Source organism: Micromys minutus (assembly GCF_963924665.1).
Source record: "Micromys minutus genome assembly, chromosome: 24".
NCBI classification, from domain to species: Eukaryota; Metazoa; Chordata; class Mammalia; order Rodentia; family Muridae; genus Micromys; species Micromys minutus.
This window is the reverse complement of record NC_137959.1, coordinates 9324393-9342270: the sequence shown is the minus strand read 5'-3', so window position 1 is coordinate 9342270 and position 17878 is coordinate 9324393. Positions and strand designations below refer to the sequence as shown.

General features: G+C 50.1%; 2 protein-coding genes across 2 annotated transcripts; both read left to right on the top strand.

The window, feature by feature from the left end:
* Positions 1 to 659: 659 nt before the first annotated feature.
* MRI1 (methylthioribose-1-phosphate isomerase 1) lies at positions 660 to 6185 on the top strand. The gene is made up of 5 exons (XM_080937274.1): positions 660 to 1097; positions 1769 to 1944; positions 3581 to 3757; positions 3846 to 4070; positions 5999 to 6185. The coding sequence occupies exons 1-5, from the start codon at positions 727 to 729 to the stop codon at positions 6157 to 6159; spliced, it is 1110 nt and encodes a 369-aa protein (XP_080793400.1). The 5' UTR covers positions 660 to 726; the 3' UTR covers positions 6160 to 6185.
* Positions 6186 to 7672: 1487 nt separating this feature from the next.
* Positions 7673 to 10630, top strand: LOC308436383 (leydig cell tumor 10 kDa protein). The gene is made up of 3 exons (XM_080937275.1): positions 7673 to 7779; positions 7863 to 7918; positions 10067 to 10630. Exons 1-3 carry the CDS (start codon positions 7689 to 7691, stop codon positions 10205 to 10207), a joined length of 288 nt encoding a protein of 95 aa, XP_080793401.1. The 5' UTR covers positions 7673 to 7688; the 3' UTR covers positions 10208 to 10630.
* The last annotated feature ends 7248 nt before the right edge of the window (positions 10631 to 17878 follow it).

The window sequence follows — 17878 nt, the reverse complement described above, 5'->3', positions numbered from 1 at the left end:
TGTCTCCGTGTTAAGAGCACTGATTGCTCTTCCCAAGGTCCTGAGTTCAATTCCCAGCAACCACATGGTGGCTCACAACCATCTGTTATGAGATCTGGTGCCCTCTTCTGGTGTGTCTGAAGACAGCTACAGTGCAGTTATATATAATAAATAAATCTTTAAAATAAAAAAAGAATTTGAGATTTATTTTTAAGCATTTGCATGTGTAAGTATGTTGCCCCACTAAGATCTGAAAGAGGGCCTTGAATCCCTTAAAACTAGAGTTAGAGGCGGCCATTGGTCCTCTACAAGAGCAGTATGGACTCTTAACCATTGAGCAATCTCTTCAGCCCCTAAGAATAAAAGTCCCTCGTGATGCATGCTTTTAAAGAAATGTAGACAAAACTAGTCCCACAGAAGGTCCTTTGACATACTGATTAAGCGCTGGGTGTCTGAGTCGTGGATGAGCAAAGCTGAGGCTGCCAATCAGAGCTAACAGATGGACGGTTCTCGGCAAAAATAACCCAATCACCTTACATCTTGGAGCTCCCAACTCGCCCTTAGAAAAAGTTGCAGCCACTCTGGAAGAAGAGGCAGATCACGGGACAACCAGAGCGGTGTATGCGCATGCGCATGCAACAAGGAGCAACTCCGCCCCCGCAACCTGCGCAGGGAATCAGGGACCCAATGCTAGCAGCAGCAAAGCTAGCAAGGTCCTGAAGAAGCTGTGCCAGGGTTGCAGGCAACATGAGACTTGAAGCGATCCGCTACTCGCCGGGCTCGCTGCAGATCCTCGACCAGCTGCAGCTGCCGGAGCACTGCCACTACGAGGCGCTGAGCTCGGTGCAGCAGGCCAGGGAAGCCATCCGCGCCATGAAGGTGCGCGGCGCTCCTGCCATCGCGCTGGTGGGCTGCCTCAGCCTGGCCGTGGAGCTGCGGGCCGGCGCCGGCGGTCCCGGGCTCGCCGCTCTGGTGGCCTTCGTGCGAGACCAGCTGCGCCTCCTAGTCGCCGCCCGGCCCACCGCTGTCAACATGGCCCGCGCCGCCCGCGATCTGGCTCACGTGGCGGCCCGGGAGGCGGAACGAGAAGGTGCAACTGAAGAGATCGTGCGGAAAAGGTACGGGAACCTGGACCAGGCACTGCACCAAGCTGAAGCTGCTGACCTCCCTTTTCCGTTTCGATGCAAGGGAGCGGACGCAGTGCACGCGTGTGCCGTGCCCAGAGGCCCACAGACAGGACTAGAAGCCCATCTCTGCTCTGTGTTTTCCAGGTCCTTGAATTCAGCCCCTTAGCAGTGCCACACCAGTTTCATTACACCGGATCTGTCTGGTTTACCCTGACATCTTGTGTGCTCTGTCCTACTTTCCTCTCTACCTTTTTCTTTCCCATCCCACTTCCGGTCAAACCACTTTGTTCTTAACTGCTTTTCTGCTGCACCGATATAGCACCTGCCTCTGGCCTGAGACTAGACTCTACAGCGTTAGAACTCCGTCTCCGGGTTCCTGCTCCTTCCCCTCCCCTTCTGTAAAAACACCGTGTCCCTGATTCTGCCCCTCTTGTTCAATAACTGCCTCTCCCACCTCAATGTAATGTCATCATCACAGAGGTAAAGGGGTTCCTTGTGTTTACAGCTGTGTTCCACCCCCTGCACCTGGCTCACAAATACTAGTGAACAGAGTGGCGGTTGCGTCTTCAGAGAAGCTCTAAGAACCCCACAACTTTACAGGTTTAACTTCCAAAGTTAGCCACTTTCGTTCCAACAGTGCTAAGACCCTCTCTTGTCCCCAGAGTGATCCGCTTCGCCGAGGATATGTTGGAGAAGGACCTCAAAGATAACCGGAGCATCGGGGACTTGGGAGCCCGCCATCTCCTAGAGCAGACCAACTCCAAGGGTGGCAAGGTGACTGTGCTGACCCACTGTAACACCGGTGCTCTGGCCACTGCTGGCTATGGTACAGCATTAGGTGAGGAGGCACCTTCAATTGTCAGGGCCTGGGAGAGTCTTTTGGGGGTGCAAGGCAAAGCAACTGTAGCTGGGGGTGTAGTTCAGTGGCAAAAGTACTTGCTCAGCTAGGACTAGCTCAGGAATTTAAAAGTATGAACTCCTTCAAAGACCTATTAAGTTCTTAGCAACTAGGCTGGAGAGATGGCTCAGTGGTTAAGAGCACTGACTGCTCTTCCAGAGGTCCCGAGTTCAAATTCCAGCAACCACATGGTAGCTCACAAACATCTGTGATGAGATCTGATGCCCTCTTCCGGTGTGTCTGAATACAGCTACAGTGTACTCACAAATAAAATAAAATATATCTTAAAAAATAAAAATAAATAATAGAGTACATACTTAGCTTAGTATACACTAAATCTAGGATTTAGTCCCCAAAACCCCCAAAACAAAGAAACTACTTCAGCAACAGAAGTGTGAATATTCGTATTGTTTTGTTTTGGTTTTTTATCAAATAATATTTTGTGTATATGAGTGTTTTTGCCTGCTGTGTGTATGTGTACTATGCATGTACCTTGTGTCCAGAAGATGGTGTTGGATCCCCTGAAGCTGATCGTAACTGTACTGGGAACCAAACCCAGGTCCTCTGTAAGAGCAGCAAGCGCTACTAGCCACTGAGCGGTCTCTCCACCCTGGCATATTAGTTTGTTCTATATCCCTACCCTCAGTGTATTAGCTCCTGACAGAAACACTTGGGAAATTGTCTGCAGGTGTGGGCATATCAAGGAGCTCAACAAATGGCATTAGGACCCTTCCCTCCTCTTGCACCTGGATTGAAATAGTTCTGCTATCAGAGACTAGAAACGTCCCTGGGTCACCTGCCTGGCCTGGCCACATACCTACAGAAGGGGCATAGTATCAACTCCCAGAGGACAGGGGAGTAGAGAGTGGCACACCCTGAGTGGCCACAAGATAGAGATTTAGGACTCAAGGTAGCAGATTCCTCTACCCTTGGTTGTCCTGGAAGCTCTGCTAGAGTCTAGCACTTGATCTCCTGGACCCAGGTCTTCAGAAAGAGGCTCCTGTGCCCCATTTATCAACAGCCAACAGTGACTGATTGCTGCGGTGAGTGAAAACATAGTGGTGCGCCATGGAAGAGACACCAGGCACCTGCAGCCTAGAATACGGAGAGGAATGACAAGGGGCTTGGGGGAGCAGAATGGCACAGCTGAGACTCCTCCACTGGGGACCTGGGTATGTGGCTCAGCTGTAGAGCACCTGCCTCCAGAATGCAAAGCCACGGGTCCCGTCCGCTCCCAGCACAGCAGAACACACAGAAAATAAACTATTAGAAGGTGCTAAAAGCCACTTAGTCGGCTAGGGCAAAGAAAATCACCTTTGAAGGAATAACCTGAGCCAGATGGCAACACCCTGTCTCAAGGATGAGAAACATCCTAAATGACAAGGACAGGGCAGGGACTAAAGATCAGAAAGGTGGGGTTACTATGTGAGACTAAGGAGCCTCAGGGTGTCAAGATGGGGACATAAAGATGTGGGAAGAGTGTTTCGAGCACAGGAAAGGATAGGAGCCCTACTGTGCACCACACTTGTAGTCCTGGCCTCAGGATCAGCCTGCTTGTCTACTGGTACGCCCACAGGTGTCATCCGATCACTGCATGAGATGGGCCGATTGGAGCACGCCTTCTGCACGGAGACTCGGCCCTACAACCAGGGAGCCCGGCTGACAGCCTTCGAGCTGGTGTATGAGCAGATCCCGGCGACTCTCATCACTGACAGCATGGCAGCTGCCGCCATGGCACACCGGGGTGTGTCAGGTCAGTGGGCTGCGCACAGTGGGGCAGGTAATGCCTTGGCCATCTAGAGCCATGTATGTGACCTCCCTAACTCTCCCCCGACCCCCAGCCGTGGTGGTGGGAGCTGATCGTGTCGTTGCCAATGGAGACACAGCCAACAAAATAGGCACCTACCAGCTGGCAATTGTTGCCAAGCACCACGGTATCCCCTTCTACGTGGCTGCCCCCAGTTCATCCTGTGACCTCCATCTGGAGACTGGAAAGGAGATTGTCATAGAGGAACGCCCCAGCCAGGAGCTGACTGACCTGAATGGAGTCAGGATTGCTGCACAGGGTAAGGCGTGGGGTTGGCACGCTGGTTATTGTGGTTTCAACGGCCCTTTCAAGCTACTCCTTAGCTGGGTTCTGATGATGGAGGTTAAATTCAAGGCCAGACTTTGTAAATCGTACTGAGGCTAGAGATCTGTAGGTAGAGTTGGGATAAGTACTTGAGTTTGGGGCTTAGAACCAACTTTTTAAAAAATGTATTTATTCTTTTATGTTATGAGTGCACTGTTGCTGTCTTCAGACACTCCGGAAGAAGGCATCAGATCTCATTACAGATGGTTGTGAGCCACCATGTGGTTGCTGGGAATTGAACTCAGGACCTCTGGAAGAGCAGTCAGTGTTCTTAATTGCTAAGTCGTTTCTCCAGCCTCCCAACTTTTTTAAGAATTATTTATTTTATGAGTATACTATAGCTGTTTTCAGACACAACAGAAGAGGGCATCAGATCTCATTACAGATGGTTGTGAGCCACCGTGTAGTTACTGGGAATTGAACTCAGGGCCTCTGGAAGAACAGTCAGTGTGTTTAACCGCTGAGCCATCTCTCCAGCCCCCCAGAACCAACTTTTTAAAAGGCCAGGTTTGGTGGCACAGGCTTGTAATCCTAGTGCTGAGGAGGCAAGAGAAGGTGGCTCCCTGGGGCTTCTGGCCAGCAGAGTATGGTCAGTAAGAGACCCTGTCTCAAAAAACAAGTTGGACAGTTCCTGAGGTATTGCACCTGAGGTTTGCCCGAGGCCTCTATATGCAGGAACGCATGCACACACTTAAAGAATAGTGCTGGGTGTGGTAGTACCGCCTGTAATCCCAACACTCTAGAAGCCTGGGCAGGAGGAGCCATGCAAGTTTAAGACCACCGGATGGTACAAGTTTCTGGCAGTGTGGGCTACCAAGTGATGCCCTGTCAGAAAAGCATAAAACCAGCAAGTCTAGTCCTGGAAAAATGTCTGCATAGAAAGCCAGGGATGGTGGTACATACCATGCCTGTGACCCCAGCACTGAAGAGGCTGAGGCAGGAGGACTGCTGAGAGTTTCAGATCAGCCTGGGCTACATAGTGAGACACCCACCCCATCTCAGAAATCAGAGCCAGATTTCAGGGGCAGCCGTACACGCCTTTAATCCCACCATTGCAGAGGCAGGCAGATCTTTGAGTTGGAGGACAGCCTGGTCTACGGCATTAGTTCTAGGACAGACAGGGCTACACAGAAACCCTGGACCCTCATGGCTGCTTAGGAGGTTGAGGCAGGAAGATCACCAGTTCAAGGCCAGCCTAGTCAGTATAAAGTTTATCCAAAAATAAACATTTTAAAGACAGCCAAGGGTGTGACTGAGGTATGTATGAAGTACTTGATAGTGTGTGCAAGACCTGAGATTTAAACCCCAAAACAATCAAAAACACATCATACACAAAATTCTCAAAGTATAACAGACATTATAAAACAATTTGCTGATCTTGGGAATGTACATCTGGTAAACCTAGTACTCAAGAGGTAGAGACAGGAAGACCAGGACATCATAACCAGCCTTGGCTACATAGAAGATTTGAGGCTAGCCCAAGCTACACGTATGGCCCTGTGTTAGAGAAGTAATTACATTTTTTTAAACTGGTTCTCGAAACATCTGTGAAGGGTTCTACCCCATCCCAAGAACTGGAAAAACAGATGCAACACCAAAGCATACCCATGTCTGAGTCAGTGCAAAGGCCATGGGGTGGGCTCTGAAATTCTGAAAATTTTAGGGGCAGGCAAGAGTGAGGCAGAAATCATCCGTACGGCTGAAGCCTTCTTGGCCTCAATGCATAAAGATACAAGCGCTATTTGGTATGTGTGAATCCCTAGAATCTCAGGACTCTAAGAATTACTGTGGTGAGGACAAATGCCAACAACCAGCAAGTTCTCAGAGCCAACCCCTGACCTCAGTGACCTCTCTCCCCCGCAGGAATCCAGGTTTGGAATCCTGCCTTTGATGTCACCCCCCACGACCTCATCACAGGTGGCATCATCACTGAGCTTGGTGTCTTCGCCCCTGAGGAGCTCCGAGCAGCCCTAAACGCCTCTGTCTTCTCAGAGGGACAGGCCCTAGATAGTCTCCAGATGTGACTAGCTGGCTCACCTTGCCCTGCCCTCCTCTGGTTTTATAATAAAATTCTCAAATGGCTACCCAAAGTTCATCTTCACTCACAGTCCCTGTTCCAGCTGCAAAAGCAGATACAGTTCACCAGGTTTTGCAGAGTTCCAACGTCCACAGCAAAGCTGATTAAGGTCGCATCCTAGGTTCATCATTTGAATGATCTGTGTATGGTGTGAAAGCCAGATGTGGGGGTCACACACCTATAATCCCAGCACCTGGGAGGCTGGGGCAGGAAGATTTCTTTGGGGTTTAGGCTACCCTGGGTTATAGATTAAAACTAACAAAAGTAGAGATAATCAGGATGTTCTCTTAGTTAACATTTGAAGATATTTTTGCTGTTTTGTTTTTCTAGACAGAATTTCTCTGCCTCCAGAGTGCTGGGATTAAATACGTACATCACCACTGCCTGGCTATTATATTTATGTGTGAGTGTTTTACATGCAAACTCCTGGTGCTCTCTCTAGGGCCAGAAAAGGGCACTGGATCTCCTAGAACTGGAATTACAGGTAGTTATGAGCTGCCCTGTGAGCGCTGGGAACTAAACCCAGGTCCTCTGTGCTAGAGCAACAAGTCCTATAAAAGAGGACACCAGAATTCAGTAATCAAGATAAATATCTGTATTTTAAGACCGTCCTTTTGTAGCTCTGGCTGTCCTTGAACTTGATCTATATAGACCAGGCTGGCCTGGAATTTACCGAGATCCACCCACCTCTGCCTCCTGAACAAAGGTGTGAGCCCCTACAACCTGCTTTGCTTTATTTCCTGAGGGAGTTTCTGAAGCTGGAACTCAACAGTTAGGCTAGACTGCAGGGGTCCTCCCGGCTTCAGCCTGCACAGCACTGGGATAGATGTATGCACCAGCAATGGTGGGGATGCAACGTAGGTAGGTTCTTGTGCATAAACAGTAAGCACTTTACTCCTTGGGCCATGTTCCCAGGCACCACGTGCATATTTTAAATCTTTTAAAGTTAAAAAGAACGTAGCTGTGGTAGCTCTTGTGCTGCAAGTGTGAGACAGCTATCTGTCCCCAACACAACTGCAAAATTAATGCGTCGTGACATCTTTATTCTGTGCATGGAATGATCTACAGAAGTCAGTTCTCTCCCTCCCAACTGCCGGTATTAAACGTCTGTGCCACTACCCGAGATCATTGTCAGGCATGGCAGCAAGCATCTTTACCCACCATGAGCCTTGTCACCTATGATTACTGAAGGTTTTTTGACACCCCTTTAATTTTCCTCCAAAAATGAGCTTGTTTGCCACGCTCCAAACTTTATTTGAACTTTTACGTATAAAAACTACATGTTTTATAACACCCGAGTGTGATTTCACCCCTGAAAATCGTAGCCTAATTTTTCTTCCAACTTTTTTGACAGCTGTTTCTTTATCAGCCGCCCTGTGTTCGGTGAGACCTTGAGTCTTTGCGTCCCGCGAGCCAATGAGACGTCCCGCGACTTCCGGCTCTCATTGCCCCGCCTTTTCCGGCTTGCGGTGGAACATGGCGCAGGGACAACGCAAGTTCCAGGCGCAGAAACCCAAAAGCAAGGGGGCTGCTGCGGCGGAGCGGAGCCGCGGACCGCGGAAAGGCGGTAAGAAACGGCAGGAGGAGGGAGAGGGGACGGCGGACTCGGGGAGGGCGGCCCAGGCTTACCGGCTGGTGTCTCTCCCCCAGGGCGAGTCATCGCTCCCAAGAAGGCGCGCGTTGTGCAGCAGCAAAAGTTGAAGAAGGTGAGTTCGAAGAGATGCAAGGGATCCGGGATGGCGGGCAGCTAGAGGATTCCCGGTTGCAAGTCTGTGTCCTCCTTTATTCGATGAATCCTGGCCCCACCCTTAGCTTCTGAGGGCTTCAGATGCTCCTTAGGGACTGTCTGCAGATAGCTTCGAGGTTTTTTTGTGTTGGTAGTTTTTAATGTGTATGAGTGTTTCGCCTCTGTGTGTGTATGTGTGTGCGCGCGCCTTGTACCCGAAGAGGTTAGAAGAGGATGTCCAAAACCCTAGAACTAGAGTTATTAACGGTTTTTGAGCCATCATATGCGTGCTGGGAACTGAACCCTGCTCTTAAAAAGTCAGAAGTGCTAAAGGCGGGTGTGATAGCCCGAACCTTTAATCCCAGCACTCAGGAAACAGAAGCAGGCGGATCTCTTGAGTTCAAGCCTGCCTGGTCTACAGAGCAAGATCCAGGACAGCAGGCTACACAAACGCTGTCTCGAAAATACATAGATACACACATACATACATACATAAATGTATATATGTAAAGTGCTTTTAATAGCTGAGTGTTCTAGCCACCAAAATAATATTGTGTTTTAACTATGTGTATGTATGATGTGTACACCTGAGTGCATATGCCCACAGAGTCCAGAAGAGGGACTCTGATCTCCTGGAGTTGCAGATATTATGAGCCATGAGCCAGACCTGGATGCTAGGTACAGAACTCAGGTCCTCTAAGAGAGAACTATGTGCTATTCCTCCAGCCCAGATTTGTTACCTTACCCCCCTTTTTTCCTAAGATAGTGTCTTGCTATACAGCCCTGGCTTGTCAGGAGTTCACTCTGTAGCCCAGGCTATCCCTTGTCACCTGAGTGCTGGAGATATGGAGTGCACACACCCTCATCTAGCTTTTATTCTCAGAGTTAACTGGTAATCCGGTGGGAAGGATTGATCTAATTAAGATGTTAGAGAGGCAGGCTGGAGAGTGGATTAGAGCGCTGGCCACTCTCCCTCGAAACCTTGATTCCATCTCTAACACCCACAGGGCAGCTCACCACCACCCCTAACTCCAGTCCCAGGAGATTTCCAGTGCCCTCTTCTGCTCTCTGCAGGCACTGTGTGCATGTGGTACTCAGACATGTATGCAGGGAAAACACTGCACACAAAGACAGCATTAATAAGAAAATTAGATTAGAAGCTCCAATCTGGCTTAAATCTTAAGCTCATTCTGTCTCCCCCAGAGATTTCCCAAGCGGGTTACCCAGCAGCTCGCTCTGCTGCATGGGCTACCTCCTCTCAGGTCCTAAGTGAGCTCCGCCCACAGCCCACCACCTTACCTTTGGTCCTCGGGTTCAGAGGTTATCCTTGAACTTGGTTCATATGTAGTCTGGTTCCTTTAGCACACATCCAGAACCGCCCACTTCTACCCATCACCTCCCATCCACCTTCAAGGTCAGCTGGTCAATTCTACCCTCTCCCTGCTACAGCAGCTTAGGCACCTGCCTGTGCCCGAAACTGGTTCCCTTTCGATCCAGAACCTTCCATCACAGCTCCCTGCTCAGCAAAAGCCCATCCTCATTGCTGTCTCTCTGCTAGGCCCAGTCTGCTCTCAGGCACTACACAGTGTGCTCGCATAGCACACAGTGTGTGCTCGCATAGCACACAGTGTCCCCGGAACCCTTTATATTATGGGCCTTTTCCTCACGCTCGCATGACTGACACAGTATGGTCTTCCTCAGAACTCCTGTGCTCACCCTATGAAGCCGTCATGGTCGTAGGAGCTCAGAACAGGAGTGGGTGGGGCAGCTGCCAGTCAGTGACTTAAACTGGCTCGTGGCCTCACTTGGAGCCCTAGAACAGTAGGTGCGACATAAGACAGAAAGGGCTATCACCATTACCCCTGGCTTTGGGACCCTGGGCAGGTGCCTGCTTAATACAGGGCCCTCTGTTTCCCCATCTGTAAAATGGGTGTGAGCAGAGACACAGAAGGATTTGGTCTGCCTTTGAACTGAGCATGGTAACATACAGACCTGCAGGGGTGATTCAAGGCCGGGGTGAGTCAAGGCGGGAAGATCTTGAGTGTGAAGCTATTCACGAAGAACAAAAGGGAGGTGTGTGTGTGTCCGGGCTAGGAAGAGTAAAGGCTTACTGTGTTCCGCCCGACAGAGCCTGGAAGTAGGGATCCGGAAGAAGATTGAGCATGACGTGGTGATGAAGGCCAGCTCCAGCCTGCCAAAGAAGCTTGCACTGCTGAAGGGAGCATCAAAGAAGACAGGGGCCACCACCTCTGGCAAGACACCATCCTGAAGGCACTGGGACTTTGCAGGTGGCCCCACAGGCTGGCTGGACTTGAGGGAAGTGGATCCTGCTCCAGTCCTGGTGGCATCTGGAACAATGGGCAGGCGATGGTAAAGCCTCAGGCTAGCTCCCAAGTGCTAAGAGTGCTCAGCTTCCTTTGCTGGTGTGATGGAGTGTGATACACTCGGCCCTGTTGTCTCTCCAATGGTTCTGTGGGGGAGTGTTCGGGGACTAGGTGGGAATAACCTCTCCCCAGGTGCAGGGCCCCCACCCCAATCATCTGATGTCAGCCACATTGTCTGTACATGAAGAAGGGCCCTGTATCTCAGTGAGGCACCACCTCCTCCTGTCACACCATAATCCAGAGCCACTTGGGGGCGCTCCAGTGATACCCAATAAAGCTGTGCTCACAGAGGCTGTGGCTGTTCTTGTGCTTTCCTGTCCTTGAGGGACTCACACTACTGTAGTCACCCAGACCTGCTGGACCACATGTTGATCGTGTCATATACAGGGTGCTTGACCAGGTGGCATTTTCCGTGGTATGGCCCTGGGGCAAACATTGAGTATGCTGCTGGCCCATCCCTTTGTGCCCGGCTAAAGAGTTCACCCACTAAGGAAACAGAGACTTGGGTCATTAGTGACTGCCCCAGTGTTGGTCAGAATTTAATGTTGAGACTGTCTAGTGCTCCCTGGCCGCCTTCCGACTCACCTTAGCTGTCTGCTGGGGATCTGATCCACTTGGTGCTAAGTACTCTGAAACACACCCAGTACATTTGGAAAGCACAGGAAGGGTCTGCCAGGCTTAGTCCTAGTGGGACACAGTTGCTAGGCCTTGACAGGGTTGTTACTGCCTCAGCCTGTGGCTTATGATAGAGTAGTGTCCGGGCATGCAGCCTTCTGGTACCCTCACCACAGATCTAGAAGAATGGGTCTGCCCCAGTGTGGATACAGCTCCCAGAACCATGAGCTCATCATCAGTGGTCTGTCTTAGGTTTAGCTTAGTTCTCAGACAAGGTCTCCCTGTGTAGACCAGACTGGCCTCAAACTCATGTACCTGCTTCTGCCTCCCAAATTCTGAGATTAAAATGCCTAAGGGCCTGTGTGGGTTTTTTCTGTGTATATGTGTGCACATAAGTATGGGTGCCCTTGGAGGCAAGAGGCACCCCATCATCTAGGGTTGGAATCACAGATAGCTGTGAGCTACCCTACGTTGGTGCAAAGAGAACTGGAAGCTGTTAACTTCTGAGCTCTCTCGGGTGTTTATGGTAGTAAGACTAGGATGGCTGGGCGTGGTGCGTGCCTTTAATCCCTGCTCTCAGGAGGTAGAGGCAGTCAGAGCTCTGAGTTCCAGACCAGCCTGGTGAACAAGGAGATTCTAGGTCACATAGTGTTACAGGGACCCTGTCTGAAAACAATGAGAGCTCAGTTGTCTTGACTAGACTAGTGGACCACAGCTCCTTGTATCCTGGCAGCTTGCGGAGGGGCGGTGCAGGAGCAGCGGCTGGGTAATGACCACCGGACCAGCTGCACCACGGAAGCCCCGGTGGAAGGAACAGCCTGTCTCACTATGGGAATGCCTACCCAGGGCCTCATCCAGCTCCAATTCAAATCTTTCCACACAGCAGCAGCACTCCAGGGAGCCTTGTGGCCTTCAGCAGCCTCCTGGTGACTTGCTGGCACTATGACACCACTCAGTCCCTGTCATGTAAGCAAATCCAATAAATGCCTCTGTCACATTATGTTGGTTCCCCCAAGAACTCTGTGAAACATTCACATGGCTGCTTGGACCAGTCCTTGCGTTAACTGGGCTAGGCAAGAATCTGTCCCAGTCATAGTAGCATATTATTCAGCCATATAAATGGAACGAGGGGCTGGAAAAATAGTTGAATGAGTAAGAATTTGCCACTAGGTTTAACCTGAGTTAAGTCCCCAAAGCTCACATGGTAGAAGAGAACCCAAAGCAAGTTGTCCTATGACCTCCACTCTTACATGTTTGCAACATTCACATAAGTATAAATAAAGGTGAAATGCAGGCTTGGGAAGATGGCTGCCCCTATGGTTAAATGCTGTAGCAGAGGAGCAGGTTTCAGCACCCACAGCAGCTCAAGATGCCTGTAACTTTGGTGTAGTTTGCTTGCTTGTTTTTGAAACAGGGATCTCTATGTAGCCCTAGCTGTCCTGGAACTCACTCTGTAGACCAGACTGGCCTTGAACTCAGAAACCCACCTGCCTCTGCCATATAGGTGCAGAGATTAAAGGCGTAACCACCACTGCATGATCTTCCAAAAGCCTTGTACTCCATGGGGACGACACACAAATGATGATGTCCTTCCGTGTGAAAACACTCACTTAAAATATTTGAAGTGTGCATTGTGTGGTGATGATATGTCTTTAATCCTAGCACTCAGAAGCCAGAGCCAGGCAGTTTTCTAGGAAATCAGAACTAGTCAGGGCTACGTGGGAAGACCTGGTCCCAAACCAAAAGAAAAACAAAGCACAGATCCAGGCTACAACATAGCCCTGGAAATATGATGCTAACAATGGCCTGGTGGTGCGTTCCTTTCTTCCCAGCACTCAGGAGGCAGAAGCAGAGGATTCTGTGAGGTTGCTCTTGTAACAAACCAGGTGCAGCAGGTCAGTTGTATGAAAGGACAGAGCAGGTGAGTAGCTGCCTTGGACCCTGGAATGGAGCGTGGTGGACGGTGAACGGGCTTTCCTCCTGGCCTGACTGATGACTTAGTTCTGGATCTAAGTAGAGGTGAATGTTCTACTACAATGTGCTGACAGTGGTGAAAATCCATTTTATGATAGTCTTGCTCCTATGTCTGACGTCAGCAGCTCCTCTAGAGTCCTCGAGAAGACTGCAGACCACCTCATTCTCACCTCAGAAGACTGGGAGGCCAGGTGCCTGCAGTGTGCCCATGACTAAACATATACCTCATTAAGTTCAACTAAGACCATTGTAGAAAGGGTGATTCAGGATCATCCACACCGTCAAATGAGATAATGCTCTTTGGACATACACATTTTTAACTCCCCGATCCCTAAATGTAGCTATAAATGGTAATGGGCACCTGCAAACTCTGCAGTCGGAAGGCTGAGGCATAAGGACGGCTTGCAGTGTGGGGCTTGCCAGGACAGCCTGGGCTGAAGAGTTACAACTGTCCAAAACCCAAGAGCCGGAGTATCAGTGGTAGAGAGCTTGCCTGCCGCTAGCAAGTGGTCACTTTTGTGGGGTTTCTCTATTTTATTTGAGGCAGGACAGGATCTCACTAGGTACCCCTGGCTGGCTTGGAATTCACCGTGTAGACACCAAGCTGGTCTCTAACTCACAGAGATCCTCCTGCCTCTTCCTCCTTGGTGCTGAAATGTAAACGTTTAAAGTGCTGGCCCCACCACCAGACCCTGTTTGGTTTGCTACTGGGATGAACCCTAGGCCTTCCCCAAGCAAGCTGTGCCCAGAGCTAGCCCTCAGCACTGCCTGTCTCCCCTCTTGTATGTTTCAGTGCTAAGGCCAAGAATGTGTTTTGTTCAGGTCCCTCCCTCCTAGACCTGTACAGAGGGTGGCCTGTGAGCTGCTGTGTGTGCAAGAAAAAACACAAGGGAGGGCATCTCCTGCGGAGAAAGTCTAGGGAGCTGCTCTGCCCTCTCCACCCACCATCCCACCCACCACCCACCTTGCCCTGTGGCCGCCTTTGCACTTGCTGACCAGCCCTGTGCTGTGAGCTCTAGCTGGAGAGCCCAGTGCTGCCTAGGGAGCCCCAGCTCATCAGACTTCCACCTCCACATTTCTACACCTTGTCCCTCTGAGCCACTGCCCTTGCCACATAGCGCACAGGAGCACAGGAGCATTCTTGAGTGTGCACTTTTTAAAAATCCTATTTATGTGTGTCTGTTCGTCACGTGTGACCCTAGTGCCAGAAGAAGGATTTGGATCCCCTGGAACAGAGTTATAGGTATTTATAAGCCACCATGTGGTGCCAGGGACTGAATCTCTCTGAAAGAGTAGCCAGTGCTCTTGACCTCTGAGCCATCTCCCCAGCCCCCAGAATGCCCTCTTTTCACCCATCTTTATGGAACAGGGAAAAGCAGGAGACCCATGGAACCTGGCTCTGAGCCACTGGGAAGCCCTGGGGATTCAGCCAGCCTAGAGGCAAGCCAAGAAGCCCTAGGAATAGCTGCCCTGTGGCTCTGATGCTAGCTTGGTGGGCTTCTTCAAAAGCCCAGTGGCCAGGGGTCTGGAATAATGACAAACCTGTCCCTTATAACTCCTTGGTAACCTTTTTTCTCATTTACTTTCTCCACAATGACAGTAGCTCCCAAACCTCAAATTCCACATGAAGAAATTTTGTTCTTGTGTTCTAGACAGTAGTGTGTAGCTCAGGCTAGCTTCAAGTTTGACATACTCCTACCTTATTAGCCCATGCTGTGATGACAGACAGGCCCGGCCACCTCCTGGCTGCATGTGTGAGACCATTGGCTCACCTCTCTGGGCCACCATGACCCCATCCATTTAAAATGGAGACTCAGGGCCAGAGAACCATCGAGTGTGACTTCAGACACAACTTTTTTCCTGTCTGGAATGCCACTTCTCCTGGCAACAGTATCTATGAGCCTGTGTTTCCAAAAGGTTTCACAAAGCAGAACTGGCCAGCAGGACTGCAGAGCTGAGGCGCCACCACAAGCAAGCCTGGCAAGCCTGCGTCAGCTGGCCACAGCTGGCAGAACAGGGAAACCCTCAGGGTAGATATGTCCCTCAAGCTGCAGATCTGTGTCCCCACCCTCATCTGAGCCTGTAGAGCGGTCCCACTTGGCCTGTGGGTCGAGAGTACTGGGGTTTGGGGTCAGGAGCTTCAGCTGCCTAGACAGTGAGCTCATGGTACAGGCTGAGTAGGCACTGCTAGGACTTCCTGAAGCCAGAGCCTCAGGCAGGGGTTGGGGGCTGCCAGGGTTGAAACACCACTGCCGCCAGCTTTCCTAAGGGAGGACATGCTTGAAATATGTCTTGAGACTTTGGGGGACATCTCTAATTTTCCTCCCTCTATTCTGACCCCCCTATTTTACTAGGATCTCTGCATGACCATGGGCAGCTTCCTGGCCTCGCTGGATCACACTTGTCTCATCCTGTTTGCTGACCCTTGTCTACTGTGACCCCAGTCAGGTCAGCTCTCAGCCTTTCTGTTCCCCAGCTGTCTCACCTGTGAGATGGGATCTTGTCAATGTTTATATCAACTCTGACAGAATAAAGAAAGTAAACAGCCAGGCATTCCGGAATGGCCCCGTCATCTCAGCCCTTGGGAAGCTGGGGCAGGAACGTCAGTCAGCAGTTCAGGGCGAGCCTGGACTATCTACAATTCCAGGCCAGTAAGATCTTTATCAAAGAATAAAGTAGGCCTTAGGCAGCAGAGCCAAAGGAGTACCCAGCATGGGACCCTAGCTCTGAACGGCGGCGCAGACCTGTGAGTGTGACACTGCAGAGGTGAAGAGAACACCAGAAATCCAGGGAGTTCAAGGCCAGCCTGGTCCACTGAGACCGTGTCAATAAACAAAATAAACTCCAAAAGCTGCCCTCATTCTGTGATGATGATAGACACCACTAGATGACGCCTCCCCAGGAGCATGCTCAGACTCTGACAAATCCCCTTGGGAGCCAGCCCCCGAGACTCTCAGAAGGGAGACCCTAAGACCCCCCCAGCCTATCTCTCACCTTGGTTACCCCTTCCCATGGTCTGTCTTTGCTCTAGCATGTTTGACATGGGGGCCCTGACTGGCTACTCCAGCCCTGCAAACTGAAAATTAAGAACAAAAATACCCAGTAATCCAGGGGATGGCAGACCTTCCAGGCTACTTCTTCCTGCCTGGTGACCTTGGCAAGCAGCTTTTCTCTCTAAGCCCCGGTTTTCCCATCTGAGAAATGGAAAGTAGTTGTTACTGTTATTGTGGCTAGGCTGTGGGGATTTTGTTCTCTTTTTTCTCCCTTCTTTGTTGCCTTGGCTGTCCCATAGACCAGCCTGGCCTTGAACTCACAAAGATCCACCTGCCTCTGTCTCTCAAGTACTAGCGTTAAAGGCTTGTGCTGCCACCTCCTGGCTAGGGGACTTCATTCTTTTCTTCTCCCTCCCTTATCTTTCCCCTCCTCCCCTGTCCCTCTTTCCCTTCTTCCTTCTCCTCCTTCTATTATGGAGGATGAAACCCTGGGCCTAGCAAGTGAAGACAGCATTCTATCACAGAATGCACCCCAACCAAGATAGTGACTCCTTTGTTTTTTATGTTTAGTGTGTGTGAGTGTGTGAGTGTGTGTGTGTGTGTGTGTGTGTGTGTGTACATGCCACAATGCATGTGTGAACATCAAGTGACAACTTGTAGGATTTGGTTTTCTCCTTTGATCTTTTCGGTTCTGGGAATCAAACTCAGGCTTGGGCTGGAGGGATGACTCAAAGGTCACAAGCACTGTGTACACATCCTGAGAGCCTGAGTTCAATTCCCAGCAACCACACGGTGGCTCACAACCATCTGTAACGGGATCTGACGCCCTCTTCTGGTGTGTCTGAAGACAGCTACCGTGTACTCACATAAAATAAAAATCTTTAAGCTCAGTCAGACTTGATAGCACTTTTATTCGCTGAGCCATCTTGCTTGGACCAAGGCAGTGGCTTCTTCTTAAGGCCAGCTAAGTCCCACAAAAACGCAGCATGAGGCAGTTCAGAGATTAACCTAGCAGGTTAGAGCCCCTTGCTGTTTAGAGACCTGACACCCTCTTCTGTCCCCCAGGGGTACTTTGTGCATTGGGTGCACAGACATCTATGCGGGCAGAACATGGAAACACATAAAATAGAAACAAGTAAAAATCACAAAAAATGTTTTTAAATAGTTTGAGAGGGGTACTGATGAGCTGGTTCAGGATATAGAGGCCAGAGTCTGACTCCTGTGACCCATGCCAAGTAACAACACCAAACTGACCTCACCACGTTGCCTCTGACAGACACGAAATAATAATACACAATATTTTAAACTAATGCAAAAGGAAGATTATTATAAAAATAGTGGGTTAAAGGCAACATGCTAGGCTTGTTGTACTTTTGTGGTTGTTGTTTTAGATTTTTTTGTTGTCGTTTGTTTGAGACACGGTTTCTCTGTTTAACAGCCCTAGCCGGAGCCTGATCTTGAACTCACAGAGATCCAACTACCTCTGTCTCCTGAGTGCTGGGATTAAAGGCCTGTGCTACCACTACCAAGTTAGGAATTTGTTTTTATTTTATGTGTATGGATGTTTGTCTGTTTGTATGGCTATGCATTATGTGTATGTCTGGTACGTTGGAGGCCGGAAGAGGATGTAACATTCCCCTGGAGGCGGGGCTACAGGCAACTGTGATGTTGGACTTCACCTGGGGTCCTCTGGAAGAGCAGTTGGTGCTCTTAACTCTGAGCTCTCTCTCCCACCCCCTCTTTTTCTTTTCCTTTTGTTTTGAAGCAGAATCTCAATATGTATCCTAGGCTGGCTCTGAACTCATGGTGGCTGTGGCTCAGCCACATGAGTGACAGGATGCACTATCACGCCTGGCTTTCTAACGATGCTTTTAAATTTTTTACTATTATTTATTACGGTGGGAGGGCATGTGTGTGCCACAGCGCATGTGTATATCAGATGACACCTGTCAGGTCACAGGAATTGAACTCAGG

What these genes read in the sequence shown, in the direction of transcription:
- LOC308436383 (XM_080937275.1), top strand. Translation starts at nt 7,689, where the DNA reads ATGGCGCAGGGACAACGCAAGTTCCAGGCGCAGAAACCCAAAAGCAAG. An exon ending in CCGCGGACCGCGGAAAGGCG is followed by an intron (nt 7,780 to 7,862) that starts GTAAGAAACGGC and finishes TCTCTCCCCCAG; the next exon opens with GGCGAGTCATCGCTCCCAAG. An exon ending in AGCAGCAAAAGTTGAAGAAG is followed by an intron (nt 7,919 to 10,066) that starts GTGAGTTCGAAG and finishes TCCGCCCGACAG; the next exon opens with AGCCTGGAAGTAGGGATCCG.
- MRI1 (XM_080937274.1), top strand. Translation starts at nt 727, where the DNA reads ATGAGACTTGAAGCGATCCGCTACTCGCCGGGCTCGCTGCAGATCCTC. An exon ending in GAAGAGATCGTGCGGAAAAG is followed by an intron (nt 1,098 to 1,768) that starts GTACGGGAACCT and finishes TCTTGTCCCCAG; the next exon opens with AGTGATCCGCTTCGCCGAGG. An exon ending in GGCACACCGGGGTGTGTCAG is followed by an intron (nt 3,758 to 3,845) that starts GTCAGTGGGCTG and finishes CCCGACCCCCAG; the next exon opens with CCGTGGTGGTGGGAGCTGAT.